Genomic DNA, 18,141 nt, shown 5'->3' on the forward strand with positions numbered 1-18,141 from the left:
AATATTATGTTCATCCTCCATCTGGAGACATTATATAAGTTCTTGTAACTTGAATCAGACGTATGTACTGTACTCTCTGGCAGTAAGGGGGGGGAGGGGAGAAAAGAGTGTCAGCACAAAGCTGTTTGAGGAAGGGCATAGAGCCTTGTGCAACGTGTTCTGTACAGAGCTGAACATCACCACAAAGTTATTGCCCGATTCTCCTCCCGCAAGAGCTATACACTGAGGTACCTCAACTCTTTTCAGTGGACTTACTTCCAGTTTACACTGGTCCGAGAAGAGAATCAGGGCTGTGACTTCAGAAGGTATTTCCACAAAGGACTATAAGAGAGCTAAAATATTTAGGAATTAATACAAATTAAATTACGCACACTTTTTTCTGTTTAAGATGTTTTAATAAAGATTTGTATTTTCTCTCCTTCACACTGTACAACACAGTTCAATGTACATCAAGCTCAGATAAAAAATAAAGCTCTTACAAATTACATTTTTCCAGTGAATTTTTTTTGCAGTAAAAAATAGCTGCTACATAAATCCCTCTTGAGCTCTGAAAAAGGAGCCACATTTCCAAAAATAGAATTCATATTTTAATCAGATGGGATAAACCAGAAAAAAAGGCTTCTATATAAAATTGTTTTTAAAAGGACATGCATAGACGTGAAAAAACATGCACCATTTATCCATGTTAATGTTTTTAAGAGAAACAGGCCCTTTATGCTCCAGACTACATTAGTTTCTTGTAAAAATGCCAAAATGAACAAAGTTTGCCAGCTACAGTTATGGCAAAATATTCAACCAATACCCTCCATCTAAACTTTCATATTGCAGGCCTACAGTATAATCTACTAGGCACTTTACAGACTTCCTCAAACTGCAAAATGTTGTATGTCCTATTCAAACATGAAACAAAACGTTTACATTCTTCCTATTTCAAAATGCACATACAATTAGTTTAAATTACATTATACAATATCTGTTAAATAGGAACATTAAATATATACAAACTGACTTGAAATGGTGTGATTTTTTCCACTCTCCCTTGAAAGGAAAAAAATAATTGCTACACCTAGTTTTGAAACATAAAACAAAATGTTTCTGTACCTAACATGTTGTGTAATAAAATGTACAATACAAATTTGTGTCTGTCTCTGCTTTAAAATAAAGGTTACGTAGTTTTTTGTTTTTTTTTAAAATGCATATCATGATGTAAGCAACGTGGTTGTTAAGTTTTGAGCTAGAATTCTGATGTATTATTGGTCACTCTCCAACCTTTGGTATTAAAAACAACCCATAATTATATGGCACTGTAAAAAGCCAAAACATTTAACCCTAGAGCATTTTCATGTCTTCAGGTTAGAGCTAGGCACTGTGCCATCTGCCACACTGCTCTAAAGAACTTGGTGCAGCAATACTTGAAGCCATTGCGTCTGATGAAATAAGGCCACTTCTTCCTTCAGCTTTCCCCGATTACAAAACCAGTTCAAGGTCCTTATTTCTTAACAGTTGCACCAATCTGAACAGTCAAGACCGACTGTAGATAGGTCCTAGTCACAGTTCAAAATCTTGCAATCTTTGCCAGTTTTGCACGATATTGCAGTGCTCAATCTTCTGTGTCTAGCTGCACTCCCAGCATGGCATGAAGTTCCTCTGCCGTGTACCCCAGCAGGTTCTGTAGGTCACATACAAACCGGTACACGTAGCGCTTCCCTGATGTCTTGTGGATGATGTTCTTGTCATAATAATAGCGCAGGCCTCGGCTTAGTTTCTCATAGTTCATTTTTGGCTTGTTTTTCCTCCTTCCCCACCGTCGTGCCACCTTCAGCCCCAAGGGGGGGGGGGGGAGAAGAGGGGGAGAGAGAGAAAGAAAGGCAAAAACTAATTAAAGCATACTATCATAGTTAGCTGATGGTAAACTTATTTAGCAACCAAGTCATTCTGATGGTTCAAATGCCATAAAATCAGTGAGGATACTTGGATGAGTAAGAGCTGAAGCCTTCAGTGGTTTGAGCATTGGCCTGCTAAACCCAGGGTTGTGAGTTCAATCCTTGAGGGGGCCACTTAGGGATCTGGGGCACAATCAGTACTTGGTCCTGTTAGTGAAGGCAGGGGGCTGGACTCAATGACCTTTCAAGGTCCCTTCCAGTTCTAGGAGGTAGGATATCTCCATTAATTTAAAACAATCTCTGAGTTATTGGCCGGACTTTGATTAAAAGGAATAAGACCTAGGGTCTATGAACATGACACCAATAGACAGTGGATAGGTGCATGAGGCACCTTGCCACAAAAGCTGTTAGTGCAAGAGAAGAGGTTAAGGTGAATTCTTCTCTCTCAAAGAACAACCACCTCCCATGTGAGAGAGTAGTGTAAAGTGAAAGTTGAATTATGTGAAGTCACTTAAGGCCATATCCAAAGCTCACTCAAGGCAATGGGAGTCTTTTCATTGACTTCTGTAGGCCCTGGATCAGGCCCATTAACTGCATCAGAAAGTGATTCCATCAATTAGAGGGTTGGAGTTTATTCTGTTAATGACTGCTGTAATAACTTGGAAATTAAAACTAGTCATTTGATGCATGTCTGAAAACAGACTTTTGAAGGCCTCAGTACTCTGTGCAGCTGCCATGTTTCTCTCAATTCCCAGAGGTTTTATCAATTAAGTTACTTTCTTTAAACAGTTAAGCAATGCTGTAAGTTAAACATAAACATAAAGGCAGCATGCACAGTAAGGCTATAATACACTAAACTTTTACATACACCTAGGTACTAGACTGATGCTCTTGAAGTCACCCAGACTGCACAGTAAAGCATTTACAGAGGCAGAGATGCCTGATCTTGTAAACACTTTGCCTTGAGGGGTGCCTTTCACTGATGGAGGATGTAGGATCAGGCCCTAGCTTTTTATTCAATCACAATTAGCCACATACCTCATCTGGGTCAGCAAGTTTAAACTCCCAGCCATCTCCAGTCCAGCTAATAAATGACTGACAGGATTTGTCTGTTAGTAACTCCAGAAGGAATTGCCACAGTTGTATAGGTCCACTGCCTGTAAAAACCAAGAAGAGCAAAATTATTAATCATAACTAAGGGATATAGTAAGACCCATACCATAATCCTAAGATTTAGCTGATATAATTTTAAGATGTTTAGCTGAGGCAAAGAACGACAACTGTTTCTTTAAACAGGAATCTGCTGAAGGATATTATAATGAACTTTGAATTAAAATAGTGGACAAAGTAGTTATTTGAACCAAGCTTTGCTTCTCCCCTCACTTCATTCCTTTCTGCTGGAAGGAATATTTAAAACCTTACAGTCCTAAACTAAAGTCCTTGCCCTGACGAAGCTTCCAGTGATGAGCATTTCGCCTGAGTAAGCACTCTAGGGATGAGTGCTTAGTGGGTGAGTCAGTGCTAGTGAACTCCTTGAACTCCTTGGTTTTGTCTGAGTTTCCCTCCTTTTTAGACAGAGGAGAGCTACCGAAAATAGAATGCATTCCAGGTTTTAATAGTCTAGATTTTTACTAGAACATTGCATTATTAGTGAAGAAGTCATTCATGAACAATGAGTAAGAGTGTACCTCTCAACCTCCCTTCATCAAAAATGGACATACACCCACACAAGGGATCAGAAACGTGAGAACAAGAGATACAGTGTGTGACATCACTTGCCTGTAAAGCCTGCTAGAATTGCTGCTGGTATAACTGGTTTCCCTTGCTCTACAGGATCACTTCTTTCTTGAATGTAATCTTTGAAAGACATTGTAGGTTTGTTCAGACATAGAGACTGGCTACAATCGTCTTCAAAACTTTCGTAAGAGGGCACACGTTGTACATCCACTAAAGATGATTGGCTGTTCCAGGACTGAAGTTGAGAATCTGTGCTTTCATAACTTTCTGTGCCGCTGTCACTGGATTCATGCTCTCTGGGCTTACCTAAAAAGTTAAATAATGGTTGTTATTCACTTTATTTTGTCTGTATAAACCATGTTAAGAAAAGAGTGCACAGAGCATAGAGCCTTAAACTAATAATTAGCAAATGGATAAGGTAAATCATACCAGAGTTATCTATCAGCAAGTTCAGATTGTTTGTGAAGTCGTGGGTCATGGAGCAGTAGTTCACATTGACTGTCTCTAACTGAGCTTTGGGGAACATGGAAAAGTCTTGATCTGGGCCAAGGAGATTTGGTCCTGCAGAAGTCTGACATAAGTCACTCAGGAGGCTGGCTTTGGGGTAGCTATGCATTTGCATACCATAAGAGACCTGTTCTGTATTAAAACCTAAAGTGGGAAGGAGAGGGAGAAAAAAATGAATGGATTAGTTATTCACTACAGTCCTTCTCATAAATGTAATACCCTCATGTAAGCAAAACAAAAACAAGTCAACCCTTCCACTGCAACATAGACATACAGTTATGCCACTAAAAAATATTTTTTAGCTGAAAACCTGACTGGGTAGGAATGATAGGCTGTGTGTCTAATCCAAAGTCAGTGGAAGGACTCCTATTGACTGCACTAGGGTTTGAACGAGGTTCTGTATCACACAACCTGTATCTGGTGTATGATTCACAGATTGCCAGTTGTGCACAGAGCTCTCTGTGGTTTCCCAGAATGACAGAACACATGGGTAGGGGGCTAGGTAGTCCATAGCAGGATTCCTCTCTTGTTAATCTACTAATCAGTTAAGAGAAATGTGCTGAAAATACAACCTCATACATATAAGCAGTATATGGGGGGAGGGGAAGAGAGAAAGATGTCAGGAGAGGGCCACTGGTCTGTGATCTCCCTCCCATCTGCCCTCCAAGGCGCCATATGGCATCCATCTTCCTTCTGCCAAAAAGGACTAAAATATGACTCCTGCTGGATCCCATCAGTGCTGCTTTTAGATTCAGCCTGGTAGTTGTAATGGCCAGTTTGTACTAAACACTTGATTTTTGGCAATTCATGTACCAAAAACAAAAATTTGGGATTTCATAAATTTTCTGCACAAATTAAGACTTTTGATTAACCACAGTTTTCACATAGTCTTCTTTCCTCCTGGTTTCACTGACTCCAAGGATTTGCCTCAAGAAAATATCTAGTCTGATTATTTTCAGTGTTCAAACCAACTTGCAGAATTACAGTGTGTGATATCCCATGCAGCATAAAGCCAAAGAAGTGATTTTAAACGTCAACCAAATCAGGATACCTACTTAATGAGTTGTTATTGACCCAGTGCGGGACTGAGGTAAGATGAGAGTTTTCAACATATTGGTCCTGTCTCTTCTCTTGACTATCTGAAAACAGAACAAATATTCTTTTTACACATCTGACCAGGACATTATGGGGAACTTCAAAGTGATGGGAGGTATTTCTGACAGTTACATGAAGTTAGTCACCTGACATCAAACTTTCAAAGAAATAACTGCTAGTAGGGAAAATGTCATGCCAATGGAATTATAATATTTAATTTGTCTAAAAATCTGCAATAAGGCTCTGATCCTGCAAACACTTCAGCAATTGCTTAACTTCATGCACATCAAGGGAATTATATGTGTACTTAAAAGTTTATAGGATCTGGGCATTAGATAAGTGTTTTACACACAGGACTAGAACAGTGAAGAGACAAAAAGCAAAACCACCAAAATCCAGCTAGACAAAAGAACACTCAACTTCCAAAGTTTGTTTGACAAATATTTAAATGAAAGGCAGCTTATGGTAACAATGGGAAAAGAAAAAAATAAAACAAAACGTTTTCCCTTATTTTTCCAATAGTTATTTTAGCGCTCATCTTGTCAGATGATATGGGTGGGCAGATCTCTGCATCCATGTGAAGCCTCTCGACAAAATTTGTCCTCATCCCTCTTTTGTCTCAATGAAAGCACCCTCAAGTCTCTGTCATTCCTACGTTCATTCACTGACTTATTCCAAAACACTGGTAAAAATCACTAGTAACATGAATTCACCTAATCTGATTTTTGTTTAGATTTTTTTTCGTATTTGAATTATATATTGCATCCCTATATATATATATTATATATCCTAAACCCATGTATATGAATGACCATTCCGTATAAAACTGCTGCTGAGACAACTGCACAGTCTGGCAGTGATTGACAAACTAGTGACAACTGATGATTGCTTTTACGCTCTCCAGAAAATGATTTTTTTTTTAAAGATACCTTTGATAATGTTTAAAGATTTTAAAATTCTGAGTTTTTTAGGCAATTACAAAACCACAACTTGGTGAAATACATCACAGTTGTGTTTGACAGGGTTGCTTTGCTAGGATCACAGAGCAGGAGTCCTTTTTGGCTATCTAGTTACCTTTTATCATCTGTTCCAGGTGTTCCCACAGAATGTCGCCTACATAATCCGGAGCTAGCTCCAAGAAACGTTCCTTGCCCAGGTTGCACAAATCTTGGCCATTCATGACAAACTGATGAAAGTTCACATTTGCCAAACTAAACTCCCTGGTAGCCCAGAAAAGCCACTGGCAAACCTGCTGTTCAGTCCACAGCCAAGGATCTGCAAATGGGGAGTGGGAGAAGAGAAGAAAAAGAACATAACATTTAGAGGCAACTCTTAATATTTACATTCATAAGACCCTAAAATAAGTTTAGTTAAAAAAGATATTGAGAGTGAGGGCTCATGTTTAAAAAAATCATCTAGGATATCTATTCTGAAGCTCAAATATCAACGATTTATTCTTAATTTTAAATTAATGCTCTAATTTTTCCTTCTATGTTCTTTTAATCAGTGGATGAACTCAGTTTACCTTCTCTTCTCTTATGTTGCCATCTAACCAATCAGCGTAATTTTTGCACTAGAAAGGCTATAAAAAGAAAGCACTTACTATTCGGGATACCCAGCCGACACTGTTCCTTTGCGAAGCCACTGAAAGTAGCTTTTAAGGCCTGACTCATCACAGCCTTACTGCATGGGGTTAAGAGGGGCAATTCACAGCTGTTTGACTCTAAAAGAATGAAGGGGGGAGAGGGGGAAAAAGAGAAACATTAGCATTTAGGCTAATGAACCAGACCGACAATGGAGAATCCACTATGTTACTTAAAGAACAAGCAAAAGAGGCTTCCAACTATAAAATGGGACCAAATATGGCAAGCCTTATCTGTATGTAATAGGTTAGTTCTATGCCAGCGTTTAAGATTTTGTTGCAGCTAATGATGCAGACTCAGATTGACTCTGGTTGTACGAAATATGCCTGTGTTATGTAGAGTCAATTATCTTTATTAGAAAATAAGAAGACTGCTTCGTCTTCTTTTCCTCCTCTATAATTTGAGAGCCAAGTGATCTCTTGTTAACTCCAGATCCCCTGCACTGAGCTTGAGAACTAAGTAACGGGCAGGGTAGTAGTGATGAGTAGGCTTGTGGGTACATTTACCACTGCACTAGATTGAATGTCAGACCCACTCATGCATAAATCAGTCAATTGAATTTGTGGTGTTGTCATGCCTTATTCAATGGTTAGACTGTAAAATGTTTTTGGTCACAAGCTAGTTCCCAATGTCAAATTTATGTAACTGGCTGATGATCGTGGTACTGAATTTTATGCAGCCATAAATTGTTATAAATTCATAATCTAGATAATCAACTCCTTAGTTAATGCTGCAACCACTTCCATTCAAAGGAATAATTTAGCCTCCCATCCTATCTTATTTATTAGAAAGATTTGGCATGAAAATGTCCAGACCTCTTCTGGAAGTAAAGAGCATTTTCAAGAAAAGTTTGAAGAAAATTGGTCAAATTGTTTTTGCATTATGTGTCATTAAAAAAAAGTTAACTGGATTTGATATTCTGACTGGTGTCTAACATTTCCTCAGGTTCCCTCTAGCTTGGAACTAGCTTGTCACTACCTCTTCAAACTTTCAACTTTCCACAGATCTCTTTGAAAACGAGCGCACAGATGGTGGTTGACAAAGTTAGGTTGCACTCATGTTATTAATAATTGCTACATCTAATAATGTTAGTGTCACAGGGAGAGTGTGCATACGTGTGTGATAAGCTGTCAGGCTTTAGGACTATGCATGAAGCTGCAAAGCTAATCTAGCTATCTATGGCCTACAATGAGCTTCACATGAGCAAGCAGGTGAACCTCTGAACACATGTGGAGCTCACTGCAAGGTTGAATAAAAACTTGGGTGAAACACCCATCACCACTGTATCTGAGTAGCTTGGGAATAAGCCAGTCAGAGAGATCTGAGGTGAGGGCAAATGGAGAACTTTTAGTGAGTCCAGTCCTGCTACAAGGATTTCAATGTACTACTTATGCAAAGTTTCTAAAGCTGCAAAAAAACCCTTAGGGAAATGGGGACCAAGGACCTTGCAGAGTTCTACATTTATACAAGTTCAGCAGGACTAAATAGAGTTCTAATATTCTGTCTTGACCCATTTTAAAAATACACCAACTTGAGTTATAGAAATGAACAAGTAAAGGTAGGTAAAGATTATTAGTAATGTTAGTCTTAACAGAAACACATATCCAAAGACCTCTTTAATTCTGCTCCAGTATGCCTAACTGGCCTTCTACAGACCACACCCTACTTCAGTGTAGGTTTCCAGTATGGGAAGTTCTATTGCTAGCTTACAACTACTCATGTGAATAAACTTAAGAATGTATGTAAATGTCTGCAGGACTGAAGCCTTAAACTAATATTAAAAAAAGTCTTCTCTATTATTAAAGACTTATTGTTGCGGATTGTAGGTAACAGTGACAGGAACCTAGTTAGAGATCCCAGCACTTTCTATTTTGACTGATGTGGCTGATCAAACTAAAAAACACAAACAAACCATATTTACCATAAGAAATTGAATCAAACCCTGTTGGTACTTCTTGAAGGGTTTGATCTTCATTTAATGAGGGAAAATATCCTGCAAACAAAGAGCTTGTGACATCAAAGACGTCAAATGCAGGTTGATGCTGAAAAACAGTTGAAGAAAAAGAATATTCAGTGTCAGTATTCTGCTAGAGCACTGCTAACAGCAACTGCAAAGAGGACGGGTTAAGTTAGTATCTGGAGATAATGTACATACAATCTAATCATTAATAATGTAATGTTAAGGATTGTATAGTTAAAATAAAGTTAAGGTTCCAACAGCAGTTGTAACTTTCCTGTGTGGCACATTCTGTATGTCCTATGCTAACCTTTTTAGCAGCATGAACAGTGGAATACTAAGCTACACATTATACAAAATAAGCTAATGCTATATTTAACTAATGTTTATGTTTCCTGTCCTTCTGTGCCAGACCCACAGATAGTGTAAATCAGAATAGATCACTGACTTAATTGGAGCCAAGATGGTTTGCATAAGATGAGGATCTGGCCTTCTGATTTTTGACTGTGCAACTCTGATACACTAAAATGCCAAAGGGCTGTGTTTAATCTTTTCAAAGACAATGCTGCCTGTATTAAATTGTTAGAAGTTCAATCACCCCAATTAGGCTTTTATGCTTCTACCTCCATAGAGGTGAGCGGATCAAATTCCCAGATGAGCGGTTATTGACTGGAGGCAGCGTTCTGCAAGACTGTGTTCGAAAAGCAGGCTGCTTTACAGTGTGACAGCTGCATCTTTAATTCAAAGATACTAGACTATTTTAAACTTGAGGAGATACAATGAAAACTGCAAACTTTAGCTATAGTAGGCACAACTAGCAGTTATTTTAACCTTTTCTGTAACTGAAGTATTATTCTAACAGGTGTGCATCTAAATTTTAACTGATTGCTAAATTGTAAAGAGAGATTAGTATCATTTTTAGCCTTGTAATAGACTGCTAATGATAATTAGCACTTAAAAGAAGTCATTATTATACTAGAAGGACTAGTGAATTATAACAAAATAATTGCCAATGTGAAGATGCAAGTAGGTTTACTTACATTTTTGGAAATATTTAATCTGAACCACATTACTTAAGGTTGTAAAATTGCTTTACATGATTTATTTTCTTGGGTTTATTTTATTCTATGGTTTAGGTTACCTGATTGTACCAACTACTGCATTTCACAAAAAGCAGCTTGTTAATCCTCAGCAGTCTCTAACGAGTCTTTGCTAGTTTAAACAAATGAACAAGAATAAGTAGGACTGGCTATAATAGAATGTTTGAGGGGAAAAAGGAGAGTGATTTCTGATGAGCTAATAGTCACTTTTATTAAAGATCATAAATATTTGTAGAAAATCTTGTCTATCATTCAAACTCTGAAGTGCTCTAGTTGAGAGGTGCTGTGTAAATGGAAAGTTATTACTGAATCTCCCAGGCCACATGCACTCCTTCTTAGTAAATATGTTTAAGAGTTACAAGCTTTTTCTACAAAAGTGAGCTGAATAAGTTTATAATTAACATGCCAACTAGTCATGAAAAAGACTTGTAGCAACAGGTAGAGGCTATCACTAGAAATTCCCATTGATGAGATTTAAAAAAAAACAAAAAATCCCCAAAACACCACAAACCCAAACCTGTGGGCACAGTATTTGGAAAGCTACAGAACACAGCAGTGATACCCATATGAGAGCATCTGCAGTAAAGAGGAGCCAGAGACTAAGGAAACACATACAATATCTGTTGATAGTTCCTATTTGCTTAGGCATCCACTTAAATGTTAAAGTCAAGGTACAAATTTCTGTTGAGAATAAGCTAATGCACCTCAGCATAACACAGATTTGCTCTCAACTGACTGTACTAACTTAAATTGTTTTTGCAGAATAGCATATTAAGTATCTGCTCTTTCCCTGAATCCACCATGGTTCCTTTCTGGAATTTACAGCTTCTCTATTTTGGTATATGGTGCTATTTTTGTTTTGTAAACTGGCAGGGCAGAAATTCAAGAAAGACACTTTGGTTTGCATGTAGTATTGAGGCTGGTTTTTATAAAAAGTTGCTATACATTTCAGTATGTAATTCATGGCAGCCTATCATCCACAGAAGGAAGAGGCTGGCATGAAGAAAAATCTAGAAGTCTTCCTTCTAATGGCTAATTTAGTTCCAAAAATACACTGAGCTGACCAGTAGAGTTAAAGTAATATTGTTCATACTAATTAAGATTGTTCATGTACATATGATAGCAATAAGAAAAGTCAGAGTAAAGAGACTTGAAAGATTTGTTATGTGTGAAATAGTTAATAAAACCAGCTGGTCTGCTACTAAAATGCTTTAAATGTTAATAGATAATAGCTCTGATTCACCATTTGTATCTAGAGAAAAGGCCAAGTTCTTTCAACATCATCTGGAAACTCCTGTATTGTGTGTAAATAAAGTGACCCTTACAGTGACTCACTGGAAAAAAGCAGTAGTATATGAATGAGAAGAAAGCATAGCGTACCCCAGGGCCGCCCAGAGGATTCCGGGGTCTTCGGCGGCGGGGGGCCCTTCCGTTCTGGGACCCGCCGCCGAAGTGCCCCGAAGACCCGCGGCGGGGGCCCCCCCCCGCTGCCGAATTACCGCCAAAGCAGGACCCGCCGAAGTGCAGCCCGGTCTTCGGCGGTAATTCGGCCGCGGGGGGGGGGCCCCCGCCGCCGAATTATCGCCGAAGACCAAGCTGAACTTCGGCGGCGGGTCCCGCTCCGTCTTCGCCGGTAATTCGCCAGCGGGGGGTCCTTCCGCCCCGGAGCGGAAGGACCCCCCGCCGGCGAAGACCGGGAGCGAAGAAGCTCCTGCGCCCGGCCGCACAAGAGTTTTCCGGGCCCCACGGAGCGAGTGAGGGACCTCGCTCCAGGGCCCCCGAAAAACTCTCATGGGGGCCCCTGTGGGGCTCGGGGCAAATTGCCCCTCTTCCCCCCCCCCCCGGGCGGCCCTGCTGTACCCTAGTCTCATTTCAGAAATGAGAAATGTATTAGTTAATGTTGAACATTGCTCTGAACAGGTAATAAAACCCCATATGGGATCAATCCTGCTCACCTTACTCAGTGTAAAAAGAGGCAAGCAAGCACTATATGGTTTCATGGCAGTTATGTATAAATTTAGTAATACAGTACAAAACTTGAAGCAAATCCAAAAGAATTGGAAACAACTATGCAGTGGTGGAATAGAGAGTCTTAAAGGTTGACATAAGATTGCGACAAATTTTAATCTATCTCCAATTTCCTTTGTGCCTGGCATAATTCCTGCATGGGAGAGCACTCAATTCACAAATTTCACATAAAGCTTTGGTTGGTTAGCAAAACAAATTTTATAAGCAAGTTGAAGAAGAAAAAAAAACCAAAACATTTGCAACTGACTTTAAATGAGACTGTGATATCATCTCTGAAACACGGGCATTTCTCATAGCTTTCTAGTTTAACAGGTCTTTATTCAATTTGCCTTGATCACCACAATACAAGTGACCAATGCTGGCTAAAGACCTTTCATGAATAAATTACAAAGAAATAATTAGTTACATGAATGCCCTTGCAGTTACAAAAATGAAATCTTTTAAATTCTGTTTTTTCTAACCCGTCCTTGGTCTGTAAGTATTTTTCAAAGCAAGTAAAGACATCTGAACAACTGTTTCTTACAAATAAGACTGAATAGCTTTCATGCCTTTTACTCTAGATTTTCATTTGGTAGATTTGCACATAACCACAGAGAACTTAATTTTCCTGATATTAGACTAATGCTTTTATATACATCAGTCCTATTAAAAAACACTGACAGCCTTGCATGAAGTTGAATATAGAAAGACCACATCTAGGACCCAATTCTTCTGCCCATACCTACACAATTCTGATTGAATTCAATGGATTGGAAATCAGAATCTGACTTTTCATCTTGCTTGACAATCTTTAGGATGAGTTTGTCAAATGTATATTTTTCTGTTTAAACAGAGTGCTTTAAATGGCTAGGTATAAAGTGCTTGCTCCTTATCTTATAGAAGTAAGTGTCAACAAGAAGGAACCCAAATGTAATTAGCGTAGTCTCTCATCAGTGTGCATATGTATGTCTCTCACTAACATGAGAAATGTGTGCATGGAGTGGGAGATTAGGCCACTTGTTTTTAGCATCTCTCCTAGGAAAACTCACCTTGAGCATTCCTCTGTAGATGTTAGATACAGGAGCTACCTGATCCATGTTCTTGATTCCAACGTCACTCATCTGAAATGAAAACAATGTATGAAAAACTTGTTCTTGCAGAAGGTAAGAGTCCATTAAAAGAAGCACCTTATCTACTCTATTGTAGAACATAAACTTGTAATACAACAAAATGCTTCTTTCAGAGAATCCTCTGACAAGGCAATAATATGAAAGCTTTCATCTTGAGTACTATGTCCTCAACACTGGGACTGATTTACACATTTTGAATTGGGTGAACTCCATCAAAATCATTAACGTTAGAATGGTGTGAGACATGTATATGTGAGAAGGATCAAGCTCTTAGTATACAAGATGAAAGACTTCCTAGTGCCTAAGTTTGCTGAATTTAAGTTTACAAGCCTATAGAAATTCTTTGCTTGCCAAGTATTTATTGCTTATCCATAGGTATCTTCAAGTTTTGGTCCCACTGCTGTAAGTGTTCATGTTTTGACTTTTTGAATTTTGACTTTGTTTACTGGATTTTTACTAACCACCCATAAAGGACTTACAACTTTCCCTTTCCAACTAGGAGTGTGGGGCTGCGTGTAAGATTTAGTGAGTCCTCTTTGTTTGCACTCAAAATATTTTGGAACTAAATCTTAGACATATGAATTTCGGGACAATCCAGAGTACACACAATCAAGTACTGAATACAGGTTGTTTATAATGTGAATTATTAGCCTGAGAAAAATGTAGCTTCTGATAGATGGATACAAGTTTCAGTTATTTACTCTTTGACAATCCGTTAAACAAACAGTATTTGGAGACTAAGCAAAATAAGCAACAACCCATTATAAGCAAATGTAATTTCACAACACTATAGGGTTCGGTACTTTGGACACATCAGAAGGAACATGCAGCAAGACGAATCTCTGAAAACGCTGACTGTGTCTGGATGGTAGATGTTCTAACTATTACCCATTTTACATTCTCTCCCCTTTTATGGAAATCGCAACAGAGTCTATTCCAAAAAGACTGATCCGAGTATTTATTAAAGAAAATATCCCCAAAGTGTTACACTACCGTTTTGCACACTCATAACTTAAAATGTAACCAAGTTTGGTAAAAATATTTGTTTGGGGATCAACTGTCTGCCAAGTTTCTGCCTAAAATATCTTACTACAGTTATAAACTCAACATCTTAAGAGGGTTTGTAATATAATGGGACTGATAACAGACACATCTGCAGTGGCATAAAAATACTATCCTGTGGCCTATAATACAAGGAACAGAATTGTGTGTAATTTTATGACTAGTTCTAAATCTATGTTTGACAAAATAGTGACATATTCATAGCAGCTCACTTAGCAAGGGAGGCTCAAACAGAAGGCATAGGCTTATGGGCCTTGCTCTGGCTTATAGGGACAAACCACACTGAACATAAATGCTTTATCAGAATCCACTGAGACACTTCATTTAAAATTTTTTTTCCTTTCACTTTGTCTTAGCACAATGCTGGCTTCTCCACCCTCACAGAAAGTGTATAGAAACTAGTATTAGTCCATAAATGCCATATCAGGAAAAGGTCAGCCCCACCATTCCCACATCAAAGCTGTAGTTATTAGAAACCTAAGTTCTTTCTGCCCCCCTTAGTTACTTCTATATACATGTGTTTAAAAAAAAATGAAGTACTCAAAAGAAACTAAGCAAAACTAATACAGCTTGCTGAAATGATACACATCCAAAGTATCTATATAAATAAACCAATGAAACCAGCCTCTCTCTCTCTTCTCCTTTGTCTGATCACTTAAAATCCTAAATATTTAAACTTAAAGGCTCATTTTGGCTTTAGTGTCAACTGTTCTTCCACATACAAAACTCAACTGAAAATAGAAAACAACTGCATTTGAGGCACAATACAGTCAGGTAGACTCCACCTAAATATGGAAAATGCTAATTGGTGTGATTTTGTGGAAATGTGAACACAAAATATCCCATCTCTATTATGAATGTGTTGGTAACGAATAGTGATCTCTACACAGTTCAGGTCATAAGTTCACTCAAGTGTCCCCCATCCCTTCCCTGAAGATATTACAATTTTAAATTAACAGCATATCCTGCTAATCCTGTTGTTGCTCCTTTTCAGAGTATAATGAATTTCTAAAGCTTTTTTTAGTCTCCAAGTTACTACTCCTTATATTTTAATGGTATCTAGCTATGAGCCTCAACTTCTAGTATACCTGCAATTTATGATGCAGAAATGCTTTTGCATATGTTTTCAATAATCTTAATTTTGGGCCCATTGTTTATTGTGATTAGTCTGAAGACTTCAGGTGAAATCCTGGCCCCATTGCAGTCAATTGTAATCTTGCCAATGACTTCAAGAGGACCAGGATTTTACCTGTCATTTTTTTTTATTTGTCTCAGTAAGTGTTCACAATACAAGTACTATTTTTTTTTAATAAAATACTATCTCAGGCATTTCTTCCAGTATATTAAACTAGTCACTATTTCTCTATGCCAGTCTGCTCACTTGCTATTTCAAGCACACAGTCACTTTCACTTTTTGTCAGTATTTTATGTTTTGAAGGCAGCTGGAAAGAGACTCTGTACCACACAATTATGTGCCAAAATCCTCATCAATATTTTTTCTTTGATCAGATTCTTCAAGTACAACTTGTATGACAAATGAAATGCTTATTCATAGTGTTACCAGTTTGGGCAATCTACCAATGATGCAAAGGTTTCCAGCTTGGTGATAGGGAACTCACTAGTATGCTGGAAAATAAACTGGGCGGAGTGAGTGTGCAATACAGATCTTTGCAATAGAGAGACTTAGTGTTAGAGTATTTTATTGGGATGGTGAATGTTGTTGTTTTAAGTTCTTAAAAAGGCACAATAGCTCAGTGTGATTAGGCCTCACTACCCACTCCTCCACTAAACACTGACAACTGATTCTTGTTGGCTACAATGAGCCTAACTAGCAGAACACTTTTGTCAACACCTGTGCATGGCTGAGAGTGGGTGAACCTGAACAGACTCAACAGGATCAAGCAATTAACTAATACTTCTGAATGTTGGTCAACTTCTTTCAGCCATAAGCAGATACTTCCTTTACCTAGAGTAAGCCTGTACCCATTCAAAAGAAAAACTAAATCAATGTTAATATTTGAGACCTAACTAATTAAGCAGCTAGTCTTCATAGGCTCAATCCACCAGTTCTTCCCAAGCAAAACTCCATCGGACTTCAAAAGTATTTTTATAATGGGCTTAAAAACAAAACAAAAACCACACACCCAAGAAAGCTCTTAATTTCTAAGTTTAACTATTCGATTCCAGTTAGTAGTGATGCTGCCTTAAATACATGATAGATGACTTGTCACGCAGTTGACACACTTGCCCATAAAAAAGTAAGGTGTAGAAATCATGCAACTAGACCTTAAAAACAAACCAACCAAAACGACACAACCTTTAAAACTTAAACTAAACCAAAACATCTGAGGTATCTGCCTACCAACTCTTGGCCCTCAACACTCAGTCACATCCAAAGGACTTTCCGGAGTTCCAATGTTTAACCTACTGCTCAAACGTCCAGAGTATCAGAAACAATTTATAAAACAATTTTTAAGTATGTGCTACCTTTTCCCTACCACACTAGTGGAATAAAGGAGATCATCATAACCCAGTTATAGATTCCAAGAACTCACAAGTCAGTATAAGACCAGCCTGGCTAAAAGACCTGCTAAATATTTCTCATACCGGCAAGGCTAGGACGAACCTCTTTGTAAGGGGGGAACCTTCAAAAACCAATTTCGATTTGCCCTCTCCGCTTGCCTCCAAATCGGCTCTCTCCCCTACATAGCCTGTGACATCTGAGTCGCCAATATAAAACATAGCGATCCCCTTTCGGGCTTGCTTCTCGCTCCAAACCTGAGGAGGGGGAGCAGCAGCAGGGCTAGCGGGGGGCACCGGGAGGCGAGGCAGGGTCGTCCCGCGCACAGGGCCCTGCCCGCGCCGGAGTGCGAGGCGGCTTCTTCCTGCCTCCCTCCCGCGAAGTCTGGGCGCAGCTGCCCCGGGGCAGACCCCGCGCCCGCGGCGGTCACTCCAGGGGCGGCTGCAGAGGCTGGGGCTGGTCGGCTCTCGCTCCCGGCGGCCCCGCACCCCATCGCTGCAGTCAGACGCGGCGTGAGACGAGGCACAGCGGAGCCACACGGCTGCCAAGCGCCCCCCTTCAACGCAACCGGCCTTACCTGGGCCGCCAGAGCCGAGGTCCCGCGGGGAAGCCGGCCAAACCCAGCGCTCGCTGCTGCCGCCGCTCCCTCCTCCAAACGCCGCTGCCGCGTCTGGAGCCGAAACCGCCTTTGCGCGGCCAAGCCGCCCGCCCCCGAGCCGAGGGCTGGCCCGAGCCAGAGGCGCTCGCAGGCGGGGTGCGGTGCGGTGCGTGGGCGCTGCCTGTGCCCGCCGGTGCCGGTGCCGCTGCCCCCGAGTGCCGCGCTCCGCTGTGTGCGCTGCCCCGAGCCTTTCGCTGGCTCTTCAGCGGGCAGGAGAAGGGGGCGGAGCTCCCCTCCCTGCGGGCCCAGCCTCCCCGCCCTACAGGAGGAGGCGGCGGCGGAAGAGCCGCTTCCTTCCCTTATCGCGCTTGTCGTCCTTTCGAGCCTGTCTGGGCTGCCAGGCAAACAGCCGCCGCCCTTCCCCCGCCGCGGTGCGAAGCGGGCCTGGGCTGGGGCCTCACGGGCCCCCGCCTCTCTCCTCCGTCTGTTTGTTGTTTTCTTCCCTGGCGGGAGGGGGCCAGCCTGCCTTTGAGGCGCTCCCATCACAAAAGAAGAGCGAGGGGGAAGAAATACCTGTATCCTCTGAGGCAGATGGGCGTGAGGCTCTCCGGGAGCCCTGGGGAATTCTTCATCGCCGATGATTTTGTTTTCAACCCAGGGTGGATGTTTTTCGAAAAGCTCTGCTCTAGGCAGTATTCGAGGGACGTGCTGTGGCCCCTGTTATACAGGCGGTCAGACCAGATCAGTGATTCTCAACCAGTGCTTAATTTGTAATGAAAGAAGCGTCCGGGCTCGCACACTTAGGTGCTGGGGCTCAAACAATTGTTTTTTTTGGTAATAATCGTAACTGATGGAGCAAGCCCAAAGGTGCCGGGCTATGAATTTCCAAGCCTAAAGGTGC

The 18,141-nt window shown here is 40.4% G+C and overlaps 1 protein-coding gene across 1 annotated transcript; it reads right to left on the reverse strand.

The window, feature by feature from the left end:
- Positions 1-373: 373 nt before the first annotated feature.
- Positions 374-17,683, reverse strand: ETS2 (ETS proto-oncogene 2, transcription factor). The gene is made up of 10 exons (XM_039528581.1): positions 17,220-17,683; positions 12,979-13,050; positions 8,787-8,907; positions 6,826-6,945; positions 6,297-6,497; positions 5,183-5,266; positions 4,050-4,271; positions 3,663-3,926; positions 2,922-3,040; positions 374-1,816 (listed from the first exon to the last, which is right to left on the reverse strand). Exons 2-10 carry the CDS (start codon positions 13,048-13,050, stop codon positions 1,601-1,603), a joined length of 1,419 nt encoding a protein of 472 aa, XP_039384515.1. The 5' UTR covers positions 17,220-17,683; the 3' UTR covers positions 374-1,600.
- Positions 17,684-18,141: the final 458 nt, after the last annotated feature.

This window comes from Mauremys reevesii, linkage group 1 (genome assembly GCF_016161935.1).
Source record: "Mauremys reevesii isolate NIE-2019 linkage group 1, ASM1616193v1, whole genome shotgun sequence".
In the NCBI taxonomy this organism is placed as follows: domain Eukaryota; kingdom Metazoa; phylum Chordata; order Testudines; family Geoemydidae; genus Mauremys; species Mauremys reevesii.

What these genes read in the sequence shown, in the direction of transcription:
- ETS2 (XM_039528581.1), bottom strand. Translation starts at nt 13,050, where the DNA reads ATGAGTGACGTTGGAATCAAGAACATGGATCAGGTAGCTCCTGTATCT. An exon ending in TCTACAGAGGAATGCTCAAG is followed by an intron (nt 8,908 to 12,978) that starts GTGAGTTTTCCT and finishes ACTGTTTTTCAG; the next exon opens with CATCAACCTGCATTTGACGT. An exon ending in GGTCAATAACAACTCATTAA is followed by an intron (nt 4,272 to 5,182) that starts GTAGGTATCCTG and finishes TTCCCACTTTAG; the next exon opens with GTTTTAATACAGAACAGGTC.